The sequence below is a fragment of the Leguminivora glycinivorella genome, chromosome Z, assembly GCF_023078275.1.
Source record: "Leguminivora glycinivorella isolate SPB_JAAS2020 chromosome Z, LegGlyc_1.1, whole genome shotgun sequence".
NCBI classification, from domain to species: domain Eukaryota; kingdom Metazoa; phylum Arthropoda; class Insecta; order Lepidoptera; family Tortricidae; genus Leguminivora; species Leguminivora glycinivorella.
The window spans coordinates 48,855,914-48,876,110 of NC_062998.1; the positions used below are offsets into that span (position 1 = coordinate 48,855,914).

General features: G+C 37.8%; 1 protein-coding gene across 1 annotated transcript in view; it reads right to left on the bottom strand.

Moving 5' to 3' along the window:
* LOC125240506 (CUB and sushi domain-containing protein 1) overlaps window positions 1-17,092 on the bottom strand; it is a 72,215-nt gene extending 55,123 nt beyond the window's left edge. The window contains exons 1-3 of the mRNA XM_048148398.1: window positions 17,083-17,092; window positions 14,044-14,226; window positions 13,240-13,449 (exon numbers count right to left, since the gene is read on the bottom strand). Of these exons, the coding sequence (XP_048004355.1) occupies window positions 13,240-13,449; window positions 14,044-14,226; window positions 17,083-17,092 (403 nt within the window). The remainder of the gene's footprint in view (window positions 1-13,239; window positions 13,450-14,043; window positions 14,227-17,082) is intronic.
* Window positions 17,093-20,197: the final 3,105 nt, after the last annotated feature.

Sequence of the window (20,197 nt, forward strand, 5' to 3'; positions counted from 1 at the left end):
GGAGAAAAAAAATGTCCCAAGATTTCCATACATTTTTTCGAACCTTCCATTCCGTTATCGCCATACAAAATGTATGAAAAAATGGTAACGAAATGGGAAAAAAACCTTGGGACACTTTTTTCTCCTATTAGAGAACAGAAAGAGCTCGCGATTCTGAGTGGAAACCACATAAAAATTTCCAAATATTATCCCTGTTAGTATTTACTGTTTGTGGTGACTGTACCTTAGATAAATTACTTGTTAGTATGAAGAGATTGAAGAGTTATACGCATGTTTTCAAATTTCCGATATGTGCAGTGAGCCGCGAAACTGCACGGACAAATTACGAATGTGTTTCTTGATACCTAATACGGGTCATTGACTGGATCGTGTACCTACTAATGTAATATGTGTGTTTTAATGATTTGTATTAAGTATTAGCATTACTTAGAATACCTAATGTGAAATGTGATTTTTTTTGTAAATAATCATTGTATGTAATTGACGTGTAACGCCGTGTCTTGCGTGGGCGACGGTCGCGCGACCGTCGCCGTCGCGTCTCATACTTCGATATCGATAAGGTTTGATTTCGTATGCGTCGCATGGCCGTCGCGCGATCATCGCGCGACCGTCGCCCACGCAAGCCACGGCGTAAATGTGAATATTTTACCAATAAACACCATGTACTTTTGCAGCTCACTGTACCTAAGTAAAATACGAATTTAGAATACAATATTTAGGTATTAAAACTTTCCAATTCATTTAGATTAAACATACATTAAACGCATACATATACAATATACATACTTATTAAGACATCATCCAAATAACATTATTTACGTACAGTCAACAACACAGCGGTGAATACAAAGTGCCAAAAAATGTATACACACCTTAATGTCCAGGAAATAAACTTCTGTATACATGTTTTTGGAACTGTCTGTAGTCACAGCTGCGTTGCAGACTGTACAACACGCGCACAGGTAATCCACGGCGTACGGCGAAAAACACGTAAAACTGTTTACACGCGATGTCCTGCGTGTAAACCCGTTTACTAGTAAATAGTAAATAGTGGTTGTTTTACATAACTCATAAAATAATAACGAATTATCTACATACACGATGTTATGTGGATTAAAGTGTTATCTTAGGTTGTGACATTTAGAGTAATTTGTACCTGTAAAGTAATTTTAGACTTTGATTTTTACATCTGTTTGTACTTTCTTGTATTATGTGTAGTTTTATTTGTAACTCGACTTGAAGAGACCTTAATATACATCTCGTAGTGCGTATACATTAGGTAAAATTAGTATTGTATCAATTGTAATTTAAATTCAAATATAAAAACCGGCCAAGAGCGTGTCGGGCCACGCTCAGTGTAGGGTTCCGTAGTTTTCCGTATTTTTCTCAAAAACTACTGAACCTATCAAGTTCAAAACAATTTTCCTAGAAAGTCTTTATAAAGTTCTACTTTTGCTATTATTTTCATATTTTTTAAACATATGGTTCAAAAGTTAGAGGGGGGGGGACGCACTTTTTTTTCCTTTAGGAGCGATTATTTCCGAAAATATTAATACTATCAAAAAACGATCTTAGTAAACCCTTATTCATTTTTAAATACCTATCCAACAATATATCACACGTTGGGGTTGAAATGAAAAAAAAATATCAGCCCCCACTTTACATGTAGGGGGGGTACCCTAATAAAACATCTTTTTCCATTTCTTATTTTTGCACTTTGTTGGCGTGATTGATATATATATTGGTACCAAATTTCAGCTTTCTAGTGCTTACGGTTACTGAGATTATCCGCGGACGGACGGACGGACGGACGGACGGACGGACGGACGGACAGACAGACATGGCGAAACTATAAGGGTTCCTAGTTGACTACGGAACCCTAAAAATGATGTTACGTATGTGACGTGTAAAAGTGCCCCTGTGCCCTATTTGCTGAATAAATTTATTGAACTTTGAATTTAACAAGAGGAAACCGAATAATTGTAACAGCGTGTTCCTCATCATATTGGAAGAGTAGTAAAATGTCATATAAACTTTTCTGGATTTCGTCTACTTTCAGAGTTATAAGCATTTAAAAAAATAACAACAAAACGCTGTTTTGATGGCGATGATTCCGTTATCGGACATAATCTAACGGTCAAAAGTAACTGGTGACTTTTATTTTAAGTGCCAGTGATAAAAATACATAAAACCGGCCAAGAGCGTGTCGGGCCACGCTCAGTGTAGGGTTCCGTAGTTTTCCGTATTTTTCTCAGAAACTACTAAACCTATCAAGTTCAAAATAATTTTCCTAGAAAGTCTTTATAAAGTTCTACTTCTGTGATTTTTTCATATTTTTTAAACATATGGTTCAAAAGTTAGAGGGGGGGGACGCACTTTTTTTCCTTTAGGAGCAATTATTTCCGAAAATATTAATATTATCAAAAAACGATCTTACTAAACCCTTATTCATTTTTAAATACCTATCCAACAATATATCACACGTTGGGGTTGGAATGAAAAAAAAAATCCGCCCCCACTTTACATGTAGGGGGGGTACCCTAATAAAACATTTTATTCCATTTTTTATTTTTGCACTTTGTTGGCGTAATTGATATACATATTGGTACCAAATTTCAGCTTTCTTAGTGCTAACGGTTACTAAGATTATCCGCGGACGGACGGACGGACGGACAGACAGACATGGCGAAACTATAAGGGTTCCTAGTTGACTACGGAACCCTAAAAAGAAAAAAAAAATATTCAAAAAAAAAAAATTTTTTTTTGACGGCTTAACGGCCTATAATATTTTATCTTTATTTTACCCTCAGAAATGCGCAGTTAAAATCTTTCGGTTTCCACCGTGTATATTGTCCAGCGCAATTAACGGCGCATTGAGTCGCAATGCCTATAAGTTGATCGAAGAAGCTGCCAGCTATTTTGCCCCCCGTGATATCAGTCAGACGCTTCGCCAAGTCCTTGTACAAAATCTGGGCGCCTGGGCCCCACGGACCGAGGGTTACAACTTTGTTGCTTTTGGCGTCGAGGCCTCCGTATGTACGTCTTTTAAGCGTCTCTGTAGCTGCGCCCGCTTTCTTTGTACAGTCAACCAATTGAAACCCTAGGCCACTGTAGAAGTGTAGAACTACGTCACAGTGACGTTATAGATCAGATTATATGAAATCTCTTACTGCTTGTCATTTTGACATGGTTGTAGAGTGGCCTAGGGTTCCAATTGGTTGACTATACTACCATGAAGATGGGACGAGGCCAGTGTGGCCACACAGGTTGCATCCCACACTAGCACTCGTCCCATATCTTCCATAGAGCTCTATCGAGTTATCAAATCCAAGGGCGGGTACTGACCAACGTTACGTGGTGAAATGTAACATGTTACACAGCGAGCCTCAGTCAGTACATCGTGTTACGGGGAAACCAGCGCGCAACGAGCCGCTCGTTGCACGCTTTGAGTGCTCCACCCGGCTGTCTTTTGGCGATCCCTTAGTTGATTGTTACGCGGTTCAGTCAGTACGCTGTAGATACCTTGCCGGCGAATGCGGAGAACAGAGTTCTGACGAGCATGTTACGCCGATTTTAGAACATGGCGTAACATGCTCGATACGTAACACGTTCGATGCGAATGTTACAAACAACTTGTAACGTTGGTCAGTTCAGTATCTCTGTGTGAAATCCACAAATCCTGGATGTCTATCAAATTGAGTTATTACTTATTACAAAAAGATTCCTCAAATTGTGCATTTACATTTAATAAAGGTTGAACACGCCAAAAATGGGGCACACTTAAATGTTTATTATAAAAAAACACACTTAAATGTATTTTAAATGCAAACCGTAATTAGTCAAGGTTTCTCGACGAATAAGCCCTCGATCGTACTTTTCTTCGAACACGACTCATAAGAGTTTGCATCATCACGTCAGGATACCTCTTTGTCGCCAGGTCCACAGTTTTCGCCGCTCCTCCGCGGAATTAACCTCCCCGCCTCTCTTTTTAAGAAACCCTTTCATTATACTCCAATATTCCTCGATAGGCCGGAGTTCTAGGCAATTTAGTGGATAGCTATATTTCGGTACCACGGCTACACCATTTGCTTTGTACCACTCCATGACAGGTTTCGCGTAGTAACACCTGGCAAGGTCTGGCTAAAATAAAGGCCAGGAGTGGTGTTTCTTAATAAACGGAAGTAATCGCTTTTGTAAGCACTCTTTTTGATAGATGCTGCCCTTTATTGTTCCGGTAGTGACAAAAGAGCTGCTTCTTTTCCCGCAACTGCTAATTGCCTGCCAAAGTAGGTATTTTTTTTGGAAACTTAGATCTTTTTTTATTTGACAGTCTTTGGGAGCCTCTGTGCTACTTTTGCTAGTATAAAACTCTTGGCCAGGGATTTACTAGAAATCGGATTTTATGTAAGTTTCACCATCCATCAGAACGCAGTCAAATTTTGTTAATAAATTTTCGTATAGTTTCTCAATCGAGTTTCTGCTGCTGATTTCTGTCGATCTGGTGCCGTTTTGTGCTTAAAAACTTCTTAGCCCTGCTCTACGTTTCACCTTTTGAACATACGATTGGGACATCTTTACTTTTTAGCCACGTCACGAGGTAACACCATACAATTTGAAGCAAATATCCTTAAGATGCGTTTCTTCTTTTTTTTATCCTTTATATCCTGCAACCCACCAATTCCTGGCTTTCGTTCTAAAGTTAGGCGTTCCCGAAACCTTTTCAATATGCAACAAACAGTGGATTGTGGAAATTTTAATCTTTTACCCACATCCCTGTAGCTGAGTTTTGGATTTTTTGTGTTTTCGTGCAAAATAAGTTCACGTTGTTTCAGTTGCCTCCCATACAACCATTTCAGTCGCAAAATCTTCAAATCAGTAACTAACTGTCAAATGTGACATAACGCGTGGTAACGGCGTGCAAACAATGCGACCGTATTGATACAATAACAAAATGTAGTCGTCGTGTGCACTCGTTACGGTAACAAAATGTGGACGAATTTGTGGCTGTCAATGTCACTGTCAGAATGACTTTTAACGACACTTTATTAGTCGACGTTTGCACACATAACGGTAACAACATGTGGACGAATTTGTGGCTGTTATTGTCACTGTCAGAACGGTTTCTGACAGTGACATTGACAGAATTTGTACACACATGTGTAGGTCTGATTACCGAACTGCTCCTAAACCACTGTATCCGCAAATGACAATCTGAAATACGAAGGTTTCTCAAACTGTCTTGTGAAGTTGTGGACTGGTTGCTTTGAATCATTTAAATATGAGCGAATTAAATAATAATAAACGACGACGACCATTTAAGCACTCTTCGACATTTTATAGAAATGTGGGAAAGTTAAGAAAAGTGCAGAATGATAATACAAATAGATAAGCACTTTATAGTTACTTAATGTATTAAATATATAATTTTTAATTCTTATTGATAAAAATGAAGTGTAGTGTTGCTTTACAGTTACATAATAAAAGTAGGAATCAAATGAAATAGAGTATTTACTGTGATATTAATAGAATTTCTGTTGCGCAATGATAGTTTTTTTCAGTACAGATGCTGCTTTTTTTAACGCAGTAGTGCGAGCAAATCAAGCAATGATTCATTTCTTGTCTGGTCGAAACTCTTAGCTTAGATTTAGGTACTGAAAATCGTCGTACGATACACGTGCGAAAAGGACATTCACAACTCGTGTCGATTTAAAACACTCCCTTCGTTCGTGTATTAATTTATTGCTACTCGTATCGATTTTCCTCTTTTCCGCACTCGTATCTACAAGTATTTTGTTTGGGTTACAAAAAAAACACATTATTTACTCTACTACGTTTTATTTATGTCTCTTTAACATTACAAATTTGTAGACACTTATCTATACAAAAATCTTGACAAAAGAAGTACAGATCGCTGAAATGAATGTTGATAGTAATATTAATGAAGACTACTTCAACAAGTGTCAATTGTGAAATGCCGCACAATACTAGTTGCTCTATAGAAGACCATAATAATATGATCCCCGATCCTTTACAACCCAGCAGCTCGGTACGCACGTTACAATTTTTTTTTAATCTTCTTTAGTGAGGGCAACTGAGTACGACGGCATATTTAATTGTTTGTAAAGTTTGAGGATACCTGAAAAAAATGAATACAAGAAGCCATTCTGCTTTCGGTCACGCGTGTACGCTGCGACCATTTTGCGACCGTTTGTTGACCGTTTGGCGACTGTTTTTTACATGGAATATTACCGTCTTAATCCATATTTTAACAACTTTATTGGTTTTCTAGGCATTATTTTTATTATTTCAGAGCACTAAAACTTCACCAATCAATATACATAACACGCAAACACCGAGTAGTCAATAATATTATTACTGGTTAAACTGAGGTAAATTGATGGCGCGTTGATAAATTTAGACTTATTTTATGAAATCACTCGAGCAATTTAATTGGCCATGGTAATTAGCCCACGTTATATTACAAATGCAAATATTTATCTATAAAAATATTTATCTTTAACAAATTCTTACGCCATTACATTTTAATGTCAAATGATTTTATTTCTTTTTTACTTTGACGTCTCTGACAGTCGCCATTTGAAAAGAATGAAATGAACGAATGATTTTGGGAAAGTAGTCGCCAAACGGTAACAATGTGTGCACGCGTAGTGCACACTTCTGTCACTTCTGTGACCATTTGTGCCTGTTACCAATCGTCCCCATTTGGGTCGCCGCGACTAAACGTCGACCGTACTGCGACTAAGCATTGAGACCCGAAGACCTGTGTGTACACAAAATAGGAGGATTTGCGTAGGAACGGCGACCGATTATGGTTATATGGGCTGTTCGATATCGCTATATATATAAATTTTTCACAAAAGTAACTGATATATTTAAAAACTATACTTTTTACGATTTATTTCGCATCAAAAAAAAATCTATACCTTTTATTATAACGAAGCAGCAAATGAATTTGTATGCCTCAGTTTTGGCGTGTTCAACCTTTATAAATGAATACGTAAGTATTTTTGCCGAATAATTATTACATTGAAATTAATTTTGGTAAGTTACAAAGAGATGAATGTGTCTAGTAAAGTCTATTAAATATCCTCCCCTTGCACTCAATATTATGATTAATACATTTATATTTAAACCTTTTCATTCGTTAATGAATTTAAATGTAAGTAACAACAGTATGAACGGCATATATAGATTAGATACCTACATATTCGTATTGCAAATGTAATGTGTAATTTGTACGTATATAAGTAGGTGGCCATTAGCAAAAGCCAGCCTCTCATCAAGAGCCGATCAATATGAGGGGTCTAGGGAATATAATACAATCCCAGGTAAACCTAGTCTAGACACGAGATGGCGTAAGTCACCACACTACCTCCGAATACTAGAACAAAGCTTGATATCTAGGTAAAAATATCTTGTAAGTAAGTACATTCTAAAGCGTTAAATTTAATATGCTATTATTTTTTCGGATGAGATTTCAAACGTAGATACGGAAGCTTGCCAGCCGCGTCATCGATATGGCACAGTCTAATAACTTCAGTTTGTAAACTCGACACACGCCAGCGGTTCAGCAGAAATGCACAAGAGCCGGCACTAGGCTGTGACGCTGGTGACATGTGGTTAGGAGGCAGTTGCGGTGCGTTTGCCAATTTCCTTGTAATCGAGGAAATGCAATCGGTTTCGAAAGGTTATTGTTGAGTAAAGTAAAAGTGCGCTTAGGGTCGGTTGCACCAAACAATACAAACATTCTGAACTGTTAAAATGTTAGCTACGTTTCATTGTTTAGGAAGTTTCATAGTACCATTTCTTGATGTTAGAGTCAGCAATAAAATACCTATACATACGTTTGAAGCTAACTAAAATATGTATACATGACTTAATAAATATTGGGGACACCTTACACAGATCAACTTAGCCCCAAACTAAGCAAAGCTTGTACTATGGGTGCTAAGCGACGATATACATACTTAAATAGATAAATACATACTTATATACATAGAAAACATCCATGACTCAGGAACAAATACCTATGCTCATCACACAAATAAATGCCCTTACCGGGATTCGAACCCAGGACCGCGTCACTACCGACTGAACCAGACCAGTCATCATGACTTAATAAAAGCGTGTACCGTGTAGACATATTTTTTGCACTTTAGCTGTATTCATATCTTAACTGAATCAAATTGTAAAAACTTCAAATCTGGGTAAATCCATCTGCTTTAAAGTTGATTATATAAAAAAAAAACTGATATTATCTGAAAGATAATCAACCTTATAGGATTAGCAGAATGGATTTACCCGAGATGGAAGTTAAGCGACACATACGACACACCCAGACAACCAAGTATAAAAATGTTTCTTGATTGATCTGAGGTATGTTTTTTTCTTAGATGTTATTTCAGGTATCTTTATACAAATTACTTGTTAGAGGTTCGTTATGCTTAAAGTACAGCGGGGCAAATCTCGCCTGGGGGCAAATATAACTGGTCCATTTTTGCCATCTTTTACAATATATTATTAAATAGAGTGTCCACCGGTTATATATGGTAGGCGTGTTCAGTGGATACATGTAGAACTCGACATCATAGTGTAATAATGGACAAAATGGAACAGTTACAATTGCTCCCCAGTCGAGATTTGTCCCACTGTACCTTACAGCTAAAATCTGTTTAATTTTGTTAAAGAATAACGTATATAATTTTAAATATACGAGTAACTGAACAAAATTTTAATTTTACAGTATTTGCAGTAACAAACAAGTGGGCTGCTTTCAAAACGACGAGTACAAATATTTCTGACAAATTGAGAAATTTCTGAAAATGATATAAAACATTTTACTATTTTAATGACACTCCATTGAAAACGCTGCAAATCGGTTGGATCCAAACGATATTAATATTTGGGGTTCGACAACAAGGATTTTCAATATTAAGGATAAGACAATTAATTTAATAATAAATAAATAAATATTGGGGACACCTTACATAGATCAATCGATCTTAGGCCCAAACTAAGCAAAGCTTGTACTAAGGGTGCTAAACGACGATATACATACTTAAATAGATAAATACATACTTATATACATAGAAAACATCCATGACTCAGGAACAAATATCTGTGCTCATCACACAAATAAATGCCCTTACCGGGAACCCAGGACCGCGGCTTAGCAGGCAGGGTCACTACCGACTGAGCCAGACCGGTCGTCATAATGACTGAACCGTCTCGTTTTACGCTCCCCGGTAGAACGCTATAGTGCGATTTAGTTGACGAGCCCATCACGCGATTAATCGCATAGACTGGCTAGACTGCACGCTTGGAATACCGTGCACCCACGCCGCTGTGCTTGCATCATTACTGGTGTCCGTTTGCCATGTCCTGATGTAACGCAATAAGTCAATGGTCGCAATATACATTTGACATATTTTGTATATTTTGAAAAGGTTACATGGAATGTAATTAAAATTGTAATTGAACTACCGACTGTATACACGAGTATTTATTGTACCGTATTTTTTTTTTATACTACGTCGGTGGCAAACAAGTATACGGCCCGCCTGATGTAAAGCGGTCACCGTAACCTATGGACGCCTGCAACTCAAACAGTGTCACATGCGCGTTACCACCCCATTAGAAACTTGTACATTCCCTTTTGCTGTGTTAAGTACACAGCAAAAAGGAGTGTACAAGTTCCAAGGAGGGTTCGGGTTGCCGACGACTCAAAGGACAATAAACGGAACAAGTTAGTTCCGTAAGTCCTCCCGTCATCAGCACACCGCACCCTCGTTGAGCTCTGGCAGCCTTACTCACCGACAGGAACACAACACATATTTATTGTATTTAATTTAATTTTGGCAAACGCGGACCGTTTAATACTCAGGGTGCCTAGCCAAGGGGACTAGTTATTTGCGCTGCGACACATAACCAGTCTCTAAACTCATCATCCTCCTTGCATTATTCGGGAATTGGCCGCGGCTAATGGGAGCCTGGGGCTTGCTTTGACAACTAATCCCAAGATTTGGCTTAGGCGCTAGTTTTACGAAAGCGACTGTTTCTATATGACTATTGTCAAGAGGGTGCTGTTATTTTGATGTATGCGGTGACACATACACTGTGATTCAGGATATCTAGTATGAAGAAAATAGTAGAAGCTGCGCAACATGGCGCGTAGTCATACACCCTGTTTTTATTGAATTCCGTTAACTTTAAGGGAAGGTTCTTTAGATCAAATACAATTAATTTCTCTAAGAAACTAGCATCTTAACTCTTACGGTTATCGAGCTATTAAAAAAATAAAGGTAATTACTGAACACGTGTGTGACAGACAGACAGCCTTTACCAGTTGACACTAACTAGAATGTTATTATTAAGGGTCTCTCACACTAATAAATTCATTTATTATGTATGGAAATGATGAAAAAATGTTTTTTGCGAATTAAACTAAAAGTGATATACAGGATGGTTCCTGATAATGAACCTAAGTATGTGTCGAATTTAAAGGAAAACAAAAAAAACACGGTGTATATTTCTGGTCAGACTATAATTAATACTTGTTTGTATATTACTGTACTCGATTGAAGCGGTACACAGGGATTCTTAAAAGCGCAACGGACCTTAATTCTTTGCTGGAAAGCCACAGACAATAAAATAATATACAGGGTGGCCCATTCAAATCGGTCAGTATGGGAAAGTCTGAAACTATAAGACATACGAAGATTTGTTCTTAGGAACCATGTCACCGATTTTGATAAAAAGAAAAACTGCATTCATACAATTAAAAAAAAAAAGTGTACCCAGCTGGGGAATCGAACCCGGTTGTTTTGAAAAAATAAACTTACACTATTTCTATTAAGATATCGTTTGTGTAGGTCTTAAGCAGTAAATATCTCTAAGAAATATAATGTCTAAAATGAATAAAATGCATTTTTTTCACATACTTTAATTTATCATAGTAGGTGTTCAAAGTGACCACCGTCTTTTTCAATACAATATTCAACACGTCTAGGTAACGATCTTACTATTGCATTTTGTATCTTCATGTGGTGAATCTGCGTTAAAGTTGACTCTATGGCTACTTTTAGGTCTTCAACGGTGTTATAGCTATTTTTGTACACTGTTGTAAAGATGAAGTGAACTTGCTGAATATTGTAACGGTGGTCACTTTGAACACCTACTATGATAAATTAAAGTATGTGAAAAAAATGCATTTTATTCATTTTAGACATTATGTTTCTTAGAGATGTTTACTGCTTAAGACCTACACAAACGATATCTGAATAGAAATAGTGTAAGTTTATTTTTTCAAAACAACCGGGTTCGATTCCTCAGCTGGGTGCACTTTTTTTTTAATTGTATGAATGCAGTTTTTCTTTTTATCAAAATCGGTGACATGGTTCCTAAGAACAAATCTTCGTATGTCTTATAGTTTCAGACTTTCCCATACTGACCGATTTGAATGGGCCATCCTGTATACAGATTGAAATTAAAAGGACCATTCAAACTTTGCATAGTTTTGAGGTCATAATGAACAATTTTTATTATGGGACCAATGCAGAAAACGCAAAAAATATTGGCTGTTTGTGAACAGCCAAATTTTTTTTGCGATTTCACCATTGGTCCTATAATAAAAGTTATTCATTATAAATAAATAAATATTATAGGACATTCTTACACAGATTGACTGAGTCCCACGGTAAGCTCAAGAAGGCTTGTGTTGTGGGTATTCAGACAACGATATACCTATATAATATACAAATACTTATATACATAGAAAACATCCATGACTCAGGAACAAATATCTGTGCTCATCACACAAATAAATGCCCTTATCGGGATTCTAACCCGGGACCGCGGCTTAGCAGGCAGGGTCACTACCGCCTACGCCAGACCGGTCGTCAAATGACCACAAAAGTATGAAGTATGAATCATTATGACCACAAAAGTATGCAAAGTTTGAACGCTCATATTTATCACACCGTGTATAACAGGGACAGGATTAACATAGCAATTGTTTGTATATTAGTGGAGTAATTGAACCGCGTTAATGGTAATGAACGTGAGGTGCATCCCGTCAAACGGTTTATCAGCGAAGGTGACACCTGGAGGTTAGGCCGAGTCAGAACACATACCCCCTTATTCAGAAACGTATTGTAAAGTTATCAAGCCGATAAAGTTCGTTTGTCCCTTTCTATCACACCAATACGACAGAAAGAGACAAACGAACTTTATCGGCTTGATAACTTTAGAGTACATATTTTTAAATTATAGGAAAAATGGAAAAATTCACACTTCCGGCAGGACTCGAACCTGCGACCTTTGGCCTTGCCGGGGCCATCACGATACCAACTGCGCCACGGAGGCCTGCTGGATGTGTGCGAATTTTTCCATGCCTTCCCTCAATTCTCAACCGCCTTACGTCCGCGTTACGGGTAGATGTTTGCTATAACGCCAGCCTAAGGCGGTTTCTGCATTTTAAACAAACTTTAGAGTACGTTTATGAATAAGGGGGATAATATACAGTCAAAAAGTCACCGGCATAAATACGTGATGATTTCTGTACCTTGTCACATTAACATCTTGTTTGCAATGTCATACGAAGTTGTCAAAGGATTAAAAGCGACAAGGTACCGAAATCATCACTTTTTTCCTTTGTTTTCCGTTAAGTTTGACACGTTGTCAGGTTCATTATCAATATATCAGGAACCACCCGGTATATAACTTTTTGTTATGTTCGATAAAAAATATTCCTAATATAAAATAGTATATTACGATACAAGTGCGTAAAAAAGGAAGTTGTTACGAATTTCTTTTTCGCAGTTTACGCACGTGTATCGTAGGACGTTTTTCAGTACAGATGGCCCTCCGAAGTTTCGACCTGACAAGAAAACCAGCGCTGCGGATGTCCGCGGCATTATGCTGAGTGGGGGTCCTATTTTAGCGTCTAATGTTTTTTGTTTGCATGACTTCTGTTTTATTTGTACTTTATTGTGGCGTTAAATAAATGTTCTCTATTTTATTCTATTCTATTCTAAATGAACCACTTCTCGCACTTAAATTAAGCACCATCTGTACTAAAAAATATCTTTTCTGACCTGACGACTTTGACAGCATAATGCCTAAGCAGGTCCACCTGCCACCAAGCACTGGCTTCTCTCTGCGTCTCCCTACACCTTCCCGTTATTTTTCCAATAGATTACAAAAGGTAGCATTACTCACCACAGCACCCTCTCGTGGTAACCCTGACGACTTTGACAGCATAATGCCTAAGCAGGTCCACCTGCCACCAAGGACTGGCTTCCCTCTGCGTCTCGGTGCACCGTTTCCCGTCGTGTTCGGTGGTCTTTTCTCCGTCGTTCCCATTGGCTGCGCCGCCGCCGCGGACCGTCGTTGATTGGTTGGCTGGCTTCCTGAATGCCACGTTCGTGCCTGTTGAAGTGGAAAATAAAAAGGGTAACATAAAGAACAAAAACTCCTACTAAATTAAACAACTATAAAACTTATTGAACTAAAATGTAATGTGTGATATTTTTGGTAAAAAAGAACACAAATAAAATAAATGAACAAGAAAACCTGCCACATATCTTCCGACTTCTTGCTTCCTTAAAACTTTTGGCGAACATATCACAAACCTTTTCAACTGCAACTTTTTAGATGGCGTTCTCGAGGTTATAAATAAATATTTTGATTTTTTTTTTGATAAATATGTACCTACGCGTCGCTTTTGTATCTGGGCTGGGTTGCCATTTAAGGTTCACTAGTGTTTCTTGAGATTAAAGATAGATGTTTTTTTAGGTTTTATCTTAAAACTTACCACAAAATGGCGACTAAGCCGTCCAGTCACCTCTCAGCGTGCATTCTGTCTGTCATGCTCCGAATAGATCGTAGTCGTCATCACACTCGAATCTGGCGATGGTGCCCGGGTTTATATCCGTGTCACTTTAGTATGGGGGCAGGGTCGCCATGTGATGTTCGCTTGTTCGCACGTGTTTCATGAAATTGAAGTTATGAGGAAAATCTTACCACAAAATGGCGGCTCAGCGGTCCAGTCGCCCCTTAGCGTGCACTCTCTCTGTCGTGCTCCGAATAACTCGTAGCCATCGTCACATTCGTATGTGGCGATGGTGCCTGGTGTGATGATTGTGTCGCTAGGCAACGACACGCGGGCGTTTGGCGGCACTGCTGGGTGCCCGCAGCGACGTTCCACTGAAAAAGAAATACATTATAAGCATTTTGTAACACAACTAGTAGTAGAGGGTTTTAATCACTAGGCTTAGAGGTATATTAGTGCTACTAGCGTCAACCTTTCGTATGCGTCTGTCAAAAAATTGTCATTAATATATTAGTCATAATAACTACATGTTAAAGTTGAAACAATATGGAGCAGATCTGCTCCTAAGCATACGAGAGGTTAAGAAAAGCGACAATAGGCGACAAAATGTCCCGCGATACTTGTCACCAGCGGAATTAGGTGGAAAAGTGGGCGCGACGTTGCCAAATTTCTTTGAACTGTTGATGATAGTAACCACTTGCACTTCTCAAACGCTTTATCATGCGTGGTCTGTTAAGTCTATGGCCCTTCATTGACATGTCCGCTAAGTACCAAGCCATGGAATGCTGTAATTAAGGAATGTCCCCTCAAAGGATCTGTCGCTATATTACAATCTCTATTAGAAAAGCGGTGACGCGTTATACACTAATCGAATGATGTACCCCTGAGTCACAGTATTAATAAAGAGTACTATCGTGCCTGAGTGTATAGTTGGTATTTCATTACCAGGGTTCAAGCGGTTTCAGGAGATGTGCTGTTTACTGACGCGTGCGCCCTTACTAGATTATATCCCTATAAGTTCACCCGCGCGCGTCCTGCAGTCCGACTGATATTCTAGGTGTAACTAATTAGGTAGTGTTTAATTGGGGACTGACCAACTAACTGATCACTTTGTGTGATCGATCAGGTGTAAAAGGTCAAAGTGATCCGATCTACGATATACCAATATCGGTGCAGCGGTTTTGGCGTGAAACGGTAACACGCACACAAATTGATATATATGTATCAAGATATGTATTATATATTATATCGCATTTATTTTAAATTTTTGCAGAAAATCTGTTTTTTGCTCTAGTTTTTAGAGTTATAAAATCATTTGAAAGTCAAACAAAAAATTTCTTGTAATCTTATAGTCGCGGGTTTATATGGCTTGCTGTTTTTCTGTAAGTTCAGTAAATAAAATATTATAGGAAATTCTTACACAAATTGACTGAGCCCCACGGTAAGCTCAAGAAGGCTTGTGTTATGGGTACCTACTCAGACATGTTTCGCCATATACATATATGTATGTACAAATACTTAAATAAGTATTAGACTTAAAACATCCATGAATCACGAATAAATACTCGTATATGTGCTGACACAAATAAATGTCCTGGCCGGGATTAGAATTCAGGTCCATCGGATTAGCAGGCAGGTTAAGCATTAGGAGACCGTACGTCAACAGGCAACAGAGTATATTTTCTCGGGGGTATTATGATCTCGCGATACAGAGACAGAGTTATTAACCTATAGTTAAATTTCATAGAAAACATTATGCCGCATCTCGTGCTAGCCGACAAACCCGACAAGGCAATTGTCCCGCCATTAAAGTTGTACTATTCCGCATATTTTCATTACGCGCAATGGAGTCATTTACGGCTAATTGTCGGCAAAGTTGCACGCAAGTGTGCTGTTTATTTTTTATTGCTGTTTGGTGTGAATGAGGCGCGGTGAAAGGGACAGATGTCGCCACTGCTGCTGCTTACGAAGTACATGAACTACCTACATGAAAAATGAACTAAACTATTCATATTATAGTTTCTAAAAAAATACGGAGTACATGCAAGCACCGTTGTCGAACCAGAAGCCATTTTATTCGGTACTAACCAATAGGTGAATGTTTAAAAATAGAAAATCAATGGGATTGCAACACAAATAAATGATATAATATATAATCACTGTGATTCGAATCCAGGACGTAAGCTTTATAAGTAGTGCCGACTACATATATGTTAGGAAGCTGAAAAAAGAAGCCAAAGCTTTTTGCGTAGGACGCAGAATACGGAAGAGAAATACTATAATTACACAACTAATCCTGATAACGATCGTAATATGCATGGTGATACATTCAAATCCACAAACTAGAACCATACATACACTCTGATATGGTTCAAAGTGGAAGAAACGTATTAAATTGATTATTAGGAACACTTAAAGGTATTTAAATGAACAACTCACGATGTAGATCAGGTTCGGTAACGCAGAGATGTTTATCCTATGCCTTCTAAATGAAACAATACGTGCGGCGGTCCTTCATAAAAGGTTATTATGCTCTGTGCAATACGTGCGGCGGTCCTGCGTGACAGGTTCTTATGTTCTGTGCACAAGAGCCCTACTGAATGGTAAGGCACTTGTGGCGAAAATCGTTGATAGCAAAACCACTGTACGGATCTGTACATGATTTTAAATAATTGATTTAACATCATACGAGTATCATAGATTGTAGAAACTTCTAGATGGCGGATATGTGACGTTGTCATGGTACCCCTTTTCTATTAGATAGCCAGTTGGTCACCAAACATTCTTTATCTGGTAAGTACCGGCTTTATTTGGTAAGTACACATTATTTTCGACTTTTGAACTTTTATAGAAATAAAAAAAAATTCAACATTTTTTGGCCACAGAATTTGGCCTGGGTCTAAGAAATTACAAATTAAAAATTGGAAAATCTTGCCTGTCTCGAGACGAGGTCAAATTTTAATCATAAAAAAATGAGTTTTTGGAGAGAAGAAGCGTTACCACGATACTGATTAAAGATCGAGTAGAGTACCTATCTTGTATCTTTCAGATATGCTTCATGAGAGAGTGTACCTACTTTACGACATAAGGTTACCTATTTAAATCGTGCTTTTCTATACCTATGTATGATACAGTAACTCATAGGTATCTACAGTCAACCAATTGGAACCCTAGGCCACTGTAGAACTATGTCACAGTGACGTTTTAAAACAGTGTAAGAAATCTCTTACCGCTTGTCATTTTCACGTGGTTGTAGAGTGGCCTTCCAATTGGTTGAGTGTACTATCGATTTTTATTTTCTCAGTGCTGAAGGTAATCGTCACTGCATGCTGCCTGTAAGCTGGCATCATGGCCGACTCAGCCGGCTCCTATTGGACCTGCCGCTTACCCTAAAGCCCCCCACCTCCACCCTGTGTTATCCACGTGGATAAGTGATAAACGGTCAACTGGGGTGGCTTTAAAACGCAGGGGCGACTTTGAAAATTTAGTTTTAAAGCCATACTGTAAGTTAATTTGAGATTTTCTATTTTTTTTAATTATTTATTACAGAAAACACATAATACAAATCACGACTTAAATCTTGGCCAAACTGCACAGCAGTTTGTTGGCGAAAAGAGACACTCTTTTTACATATTTTAAGTAACTTAGGTATAGGTATTGTTAGTAACATTTTGATTTTAATTATGCTGTTAGTATGTGGCCTTAATGACTAAACTATTTTAAAGATGGTACACGAACTCCTGCATACAGACGCGAGGCTATGGTAGATTGACAGGAATATTTATTGATCTAACTAGTTACACGAACAGTTTCAGTAAATAATGAAATTAATGTTAATTTTAAGGCCGTTCAAATACCATTAAAGTAACCCCAAAGTTTCCTAAAGTCACCCCGGTTGACATTGGAAGATTATTTGTCTATGCGTCATACAATTTAAAGGAAAAAGAAAACAAAAGATCCCCGTTCCGAGTCATGGCTTGTCCAACAGGTCTCCATCGCCATACAGCGGGGTAACGCTGCTAGCGTGATGGGGACCTTTGGACCCGGCATGGCCCGGAACGGGTTCCTTTAGGTATCCTACCTTTTTTTTTTATATATGTAGTAATAATTGTTTTTTTTTATATTTATTTTATAATTGTACGCAAGTTAATAAATAAAATCAAATTAAAAAAAAAAAATATTTAAAGGTGCTTACTAGTCTTTTAAAATTTTTATTTTCTCAGTGCTGTAGGTAATCCTTACTGCATGTCTGCCCGTCCTGTGTTTCTAGCAACATGGCCGACTTAAGACGCTACGGGAGGGGTCAATCCTACATACAAACGGTCTCGACTATTTCCTCCCTGGTTTTTGAAGATAGAGCAAGACTTTTTCAACACAGACTATTATTATTTTTATCTTTGTCAGACTGTTTTGATCTTTTTTATATTTTTATTTTTAAAGACGCTAGAGCACATCAAAAATTTCCAAAAAAGGCCTTATTGATTATGGCGCAAAAAAAAGGTATGGTACCCTACCTATTCAAAATTGGTAACAATTAGCCAAAAAAAAACTAAACGGTCCGACACAGATTATTTCATTGTTATTCAGATTCTCAAATTTCGTTACGATTGATTAAGTTTTGAAGGAGGAAACAGTCGAGAGCAGAACCTCGATTACAATTTTTTTTTTCGCAATATCTTTTAACTGAGTTATTCTAAATGAATATTTTTTTTCGATAAATCTAGTTAATAACACTAGTATATTAAACTAGAATTCCAAAATTGAAAGGGGGGCTTTCCATTTTAGCATTTTCGCTCCATGTATTTATTTATTTATTTATTTAAACTTTATTGCACAGTAAAAATATACAGTTACAAAAGGCGAACTTAATGCTACATGGCATTCTCTACCAGTCAACCTTAAGGCCAAACAGAGAAGACCAAAAAAAGGTGCGGGATATGTAAAGAACACTAAAGACTTGATTTTATTGGACTACGTTATAGAAAAAAAAATAGGGACTTATATTAATATATTTACCTATTTAAGACACTAATAACTATAATATATATATATATATGTATCGTTTTAACCTGCCCGCTCCTACTGGCCCAGGCGCTTACCCTAAAGCACAGTATAATAAAGAGTACTATCGTACAGTATGGCCACTTCCGCTCCCCGCTGAAAGCGCCGCCCACCCCCTCTCAGTTACCTCACAGTTACCGCCTGCCAAAAACGCGAACAGTCGGCCTGTCATATTTCTCTCATACAAGCATGATACGCGTTCACCTACACGAGCTTAGACAGTGTGCTATTAGGAACGCGCCTCTTTCATATATTTGATCGCCAGTGTCCGAGGTGTGGTATTGGGGATGCGGAGTGTTGTGTGTAAAATTGAACAGAGCGTCGATTTTATGTGTCATTCAATGATTTTAAGTTATTTTTATTTATTATTCATTTTGTGGTTGATTCTTTAGTAGGTAAATATCGCTGGTAAGTTTGAGGGTTACGATGTAATTATTACCAAACAAATTAATATATAACCAAATAATATTATAGGTAATTATTATATAACCAAAGAATATACAGTACTATATATTATAGAGAATTACTGTCAAACAACTAGGGAACAACCCAAATTATTTTATTGAATATTTGAGTAAGAGTTGGTCAAAAGGCGTCTAGCCTTATCAGAGATAACATACACTAGAGAAATTTCGTCGGGTACCACGGCGGCGGTGGGCGGGTGGTCTAGTGGTAATGACGTCAGCCGCGTAAGCTGAAGACCCGGGTTCGATTCCAGTCTCGGCCACCAGTGGGCCTTGTCGTTTTTTCTTTCGTGTATGATATCTATTTCAATTTATAATTACTGTCAAAGTAATAAATATATGTACCTATTGTGTGTGCAGTCACATAAAAACTGTCATGTCGTGACACAGGATTTAAACTTTCGAACCTCACTTTTGACAATTTGGCCCATATTATTATTATTAACTAAACTTGGTATTGTGGTAAAATTCCCATAATATACTAGCGCCATCTAGCCGAGAATTAACCAAAGGTGTAGCACCATCGTGGTGATCGTACATTTTCTTGATATTTCTGAAGTACGTTTTTTTCTTAGGTCTAACAGGGAGTTATATATGAGATAAATGACTGAATGAACTAACATCGATAACAATAAACGGTTTAATCCTCATTACCATTAAACACGTAATACAGAACAACAATACTATGAAACTTCCTGAATCAGTATCGATATTAGCAAATACACTGTAACACTGTTATGTATACTTTCATAATACTACGTGATCTCGGTCAGTTATACCACGGACCGTCCGTCGTCGACACAAGATTCGAATCCACTTG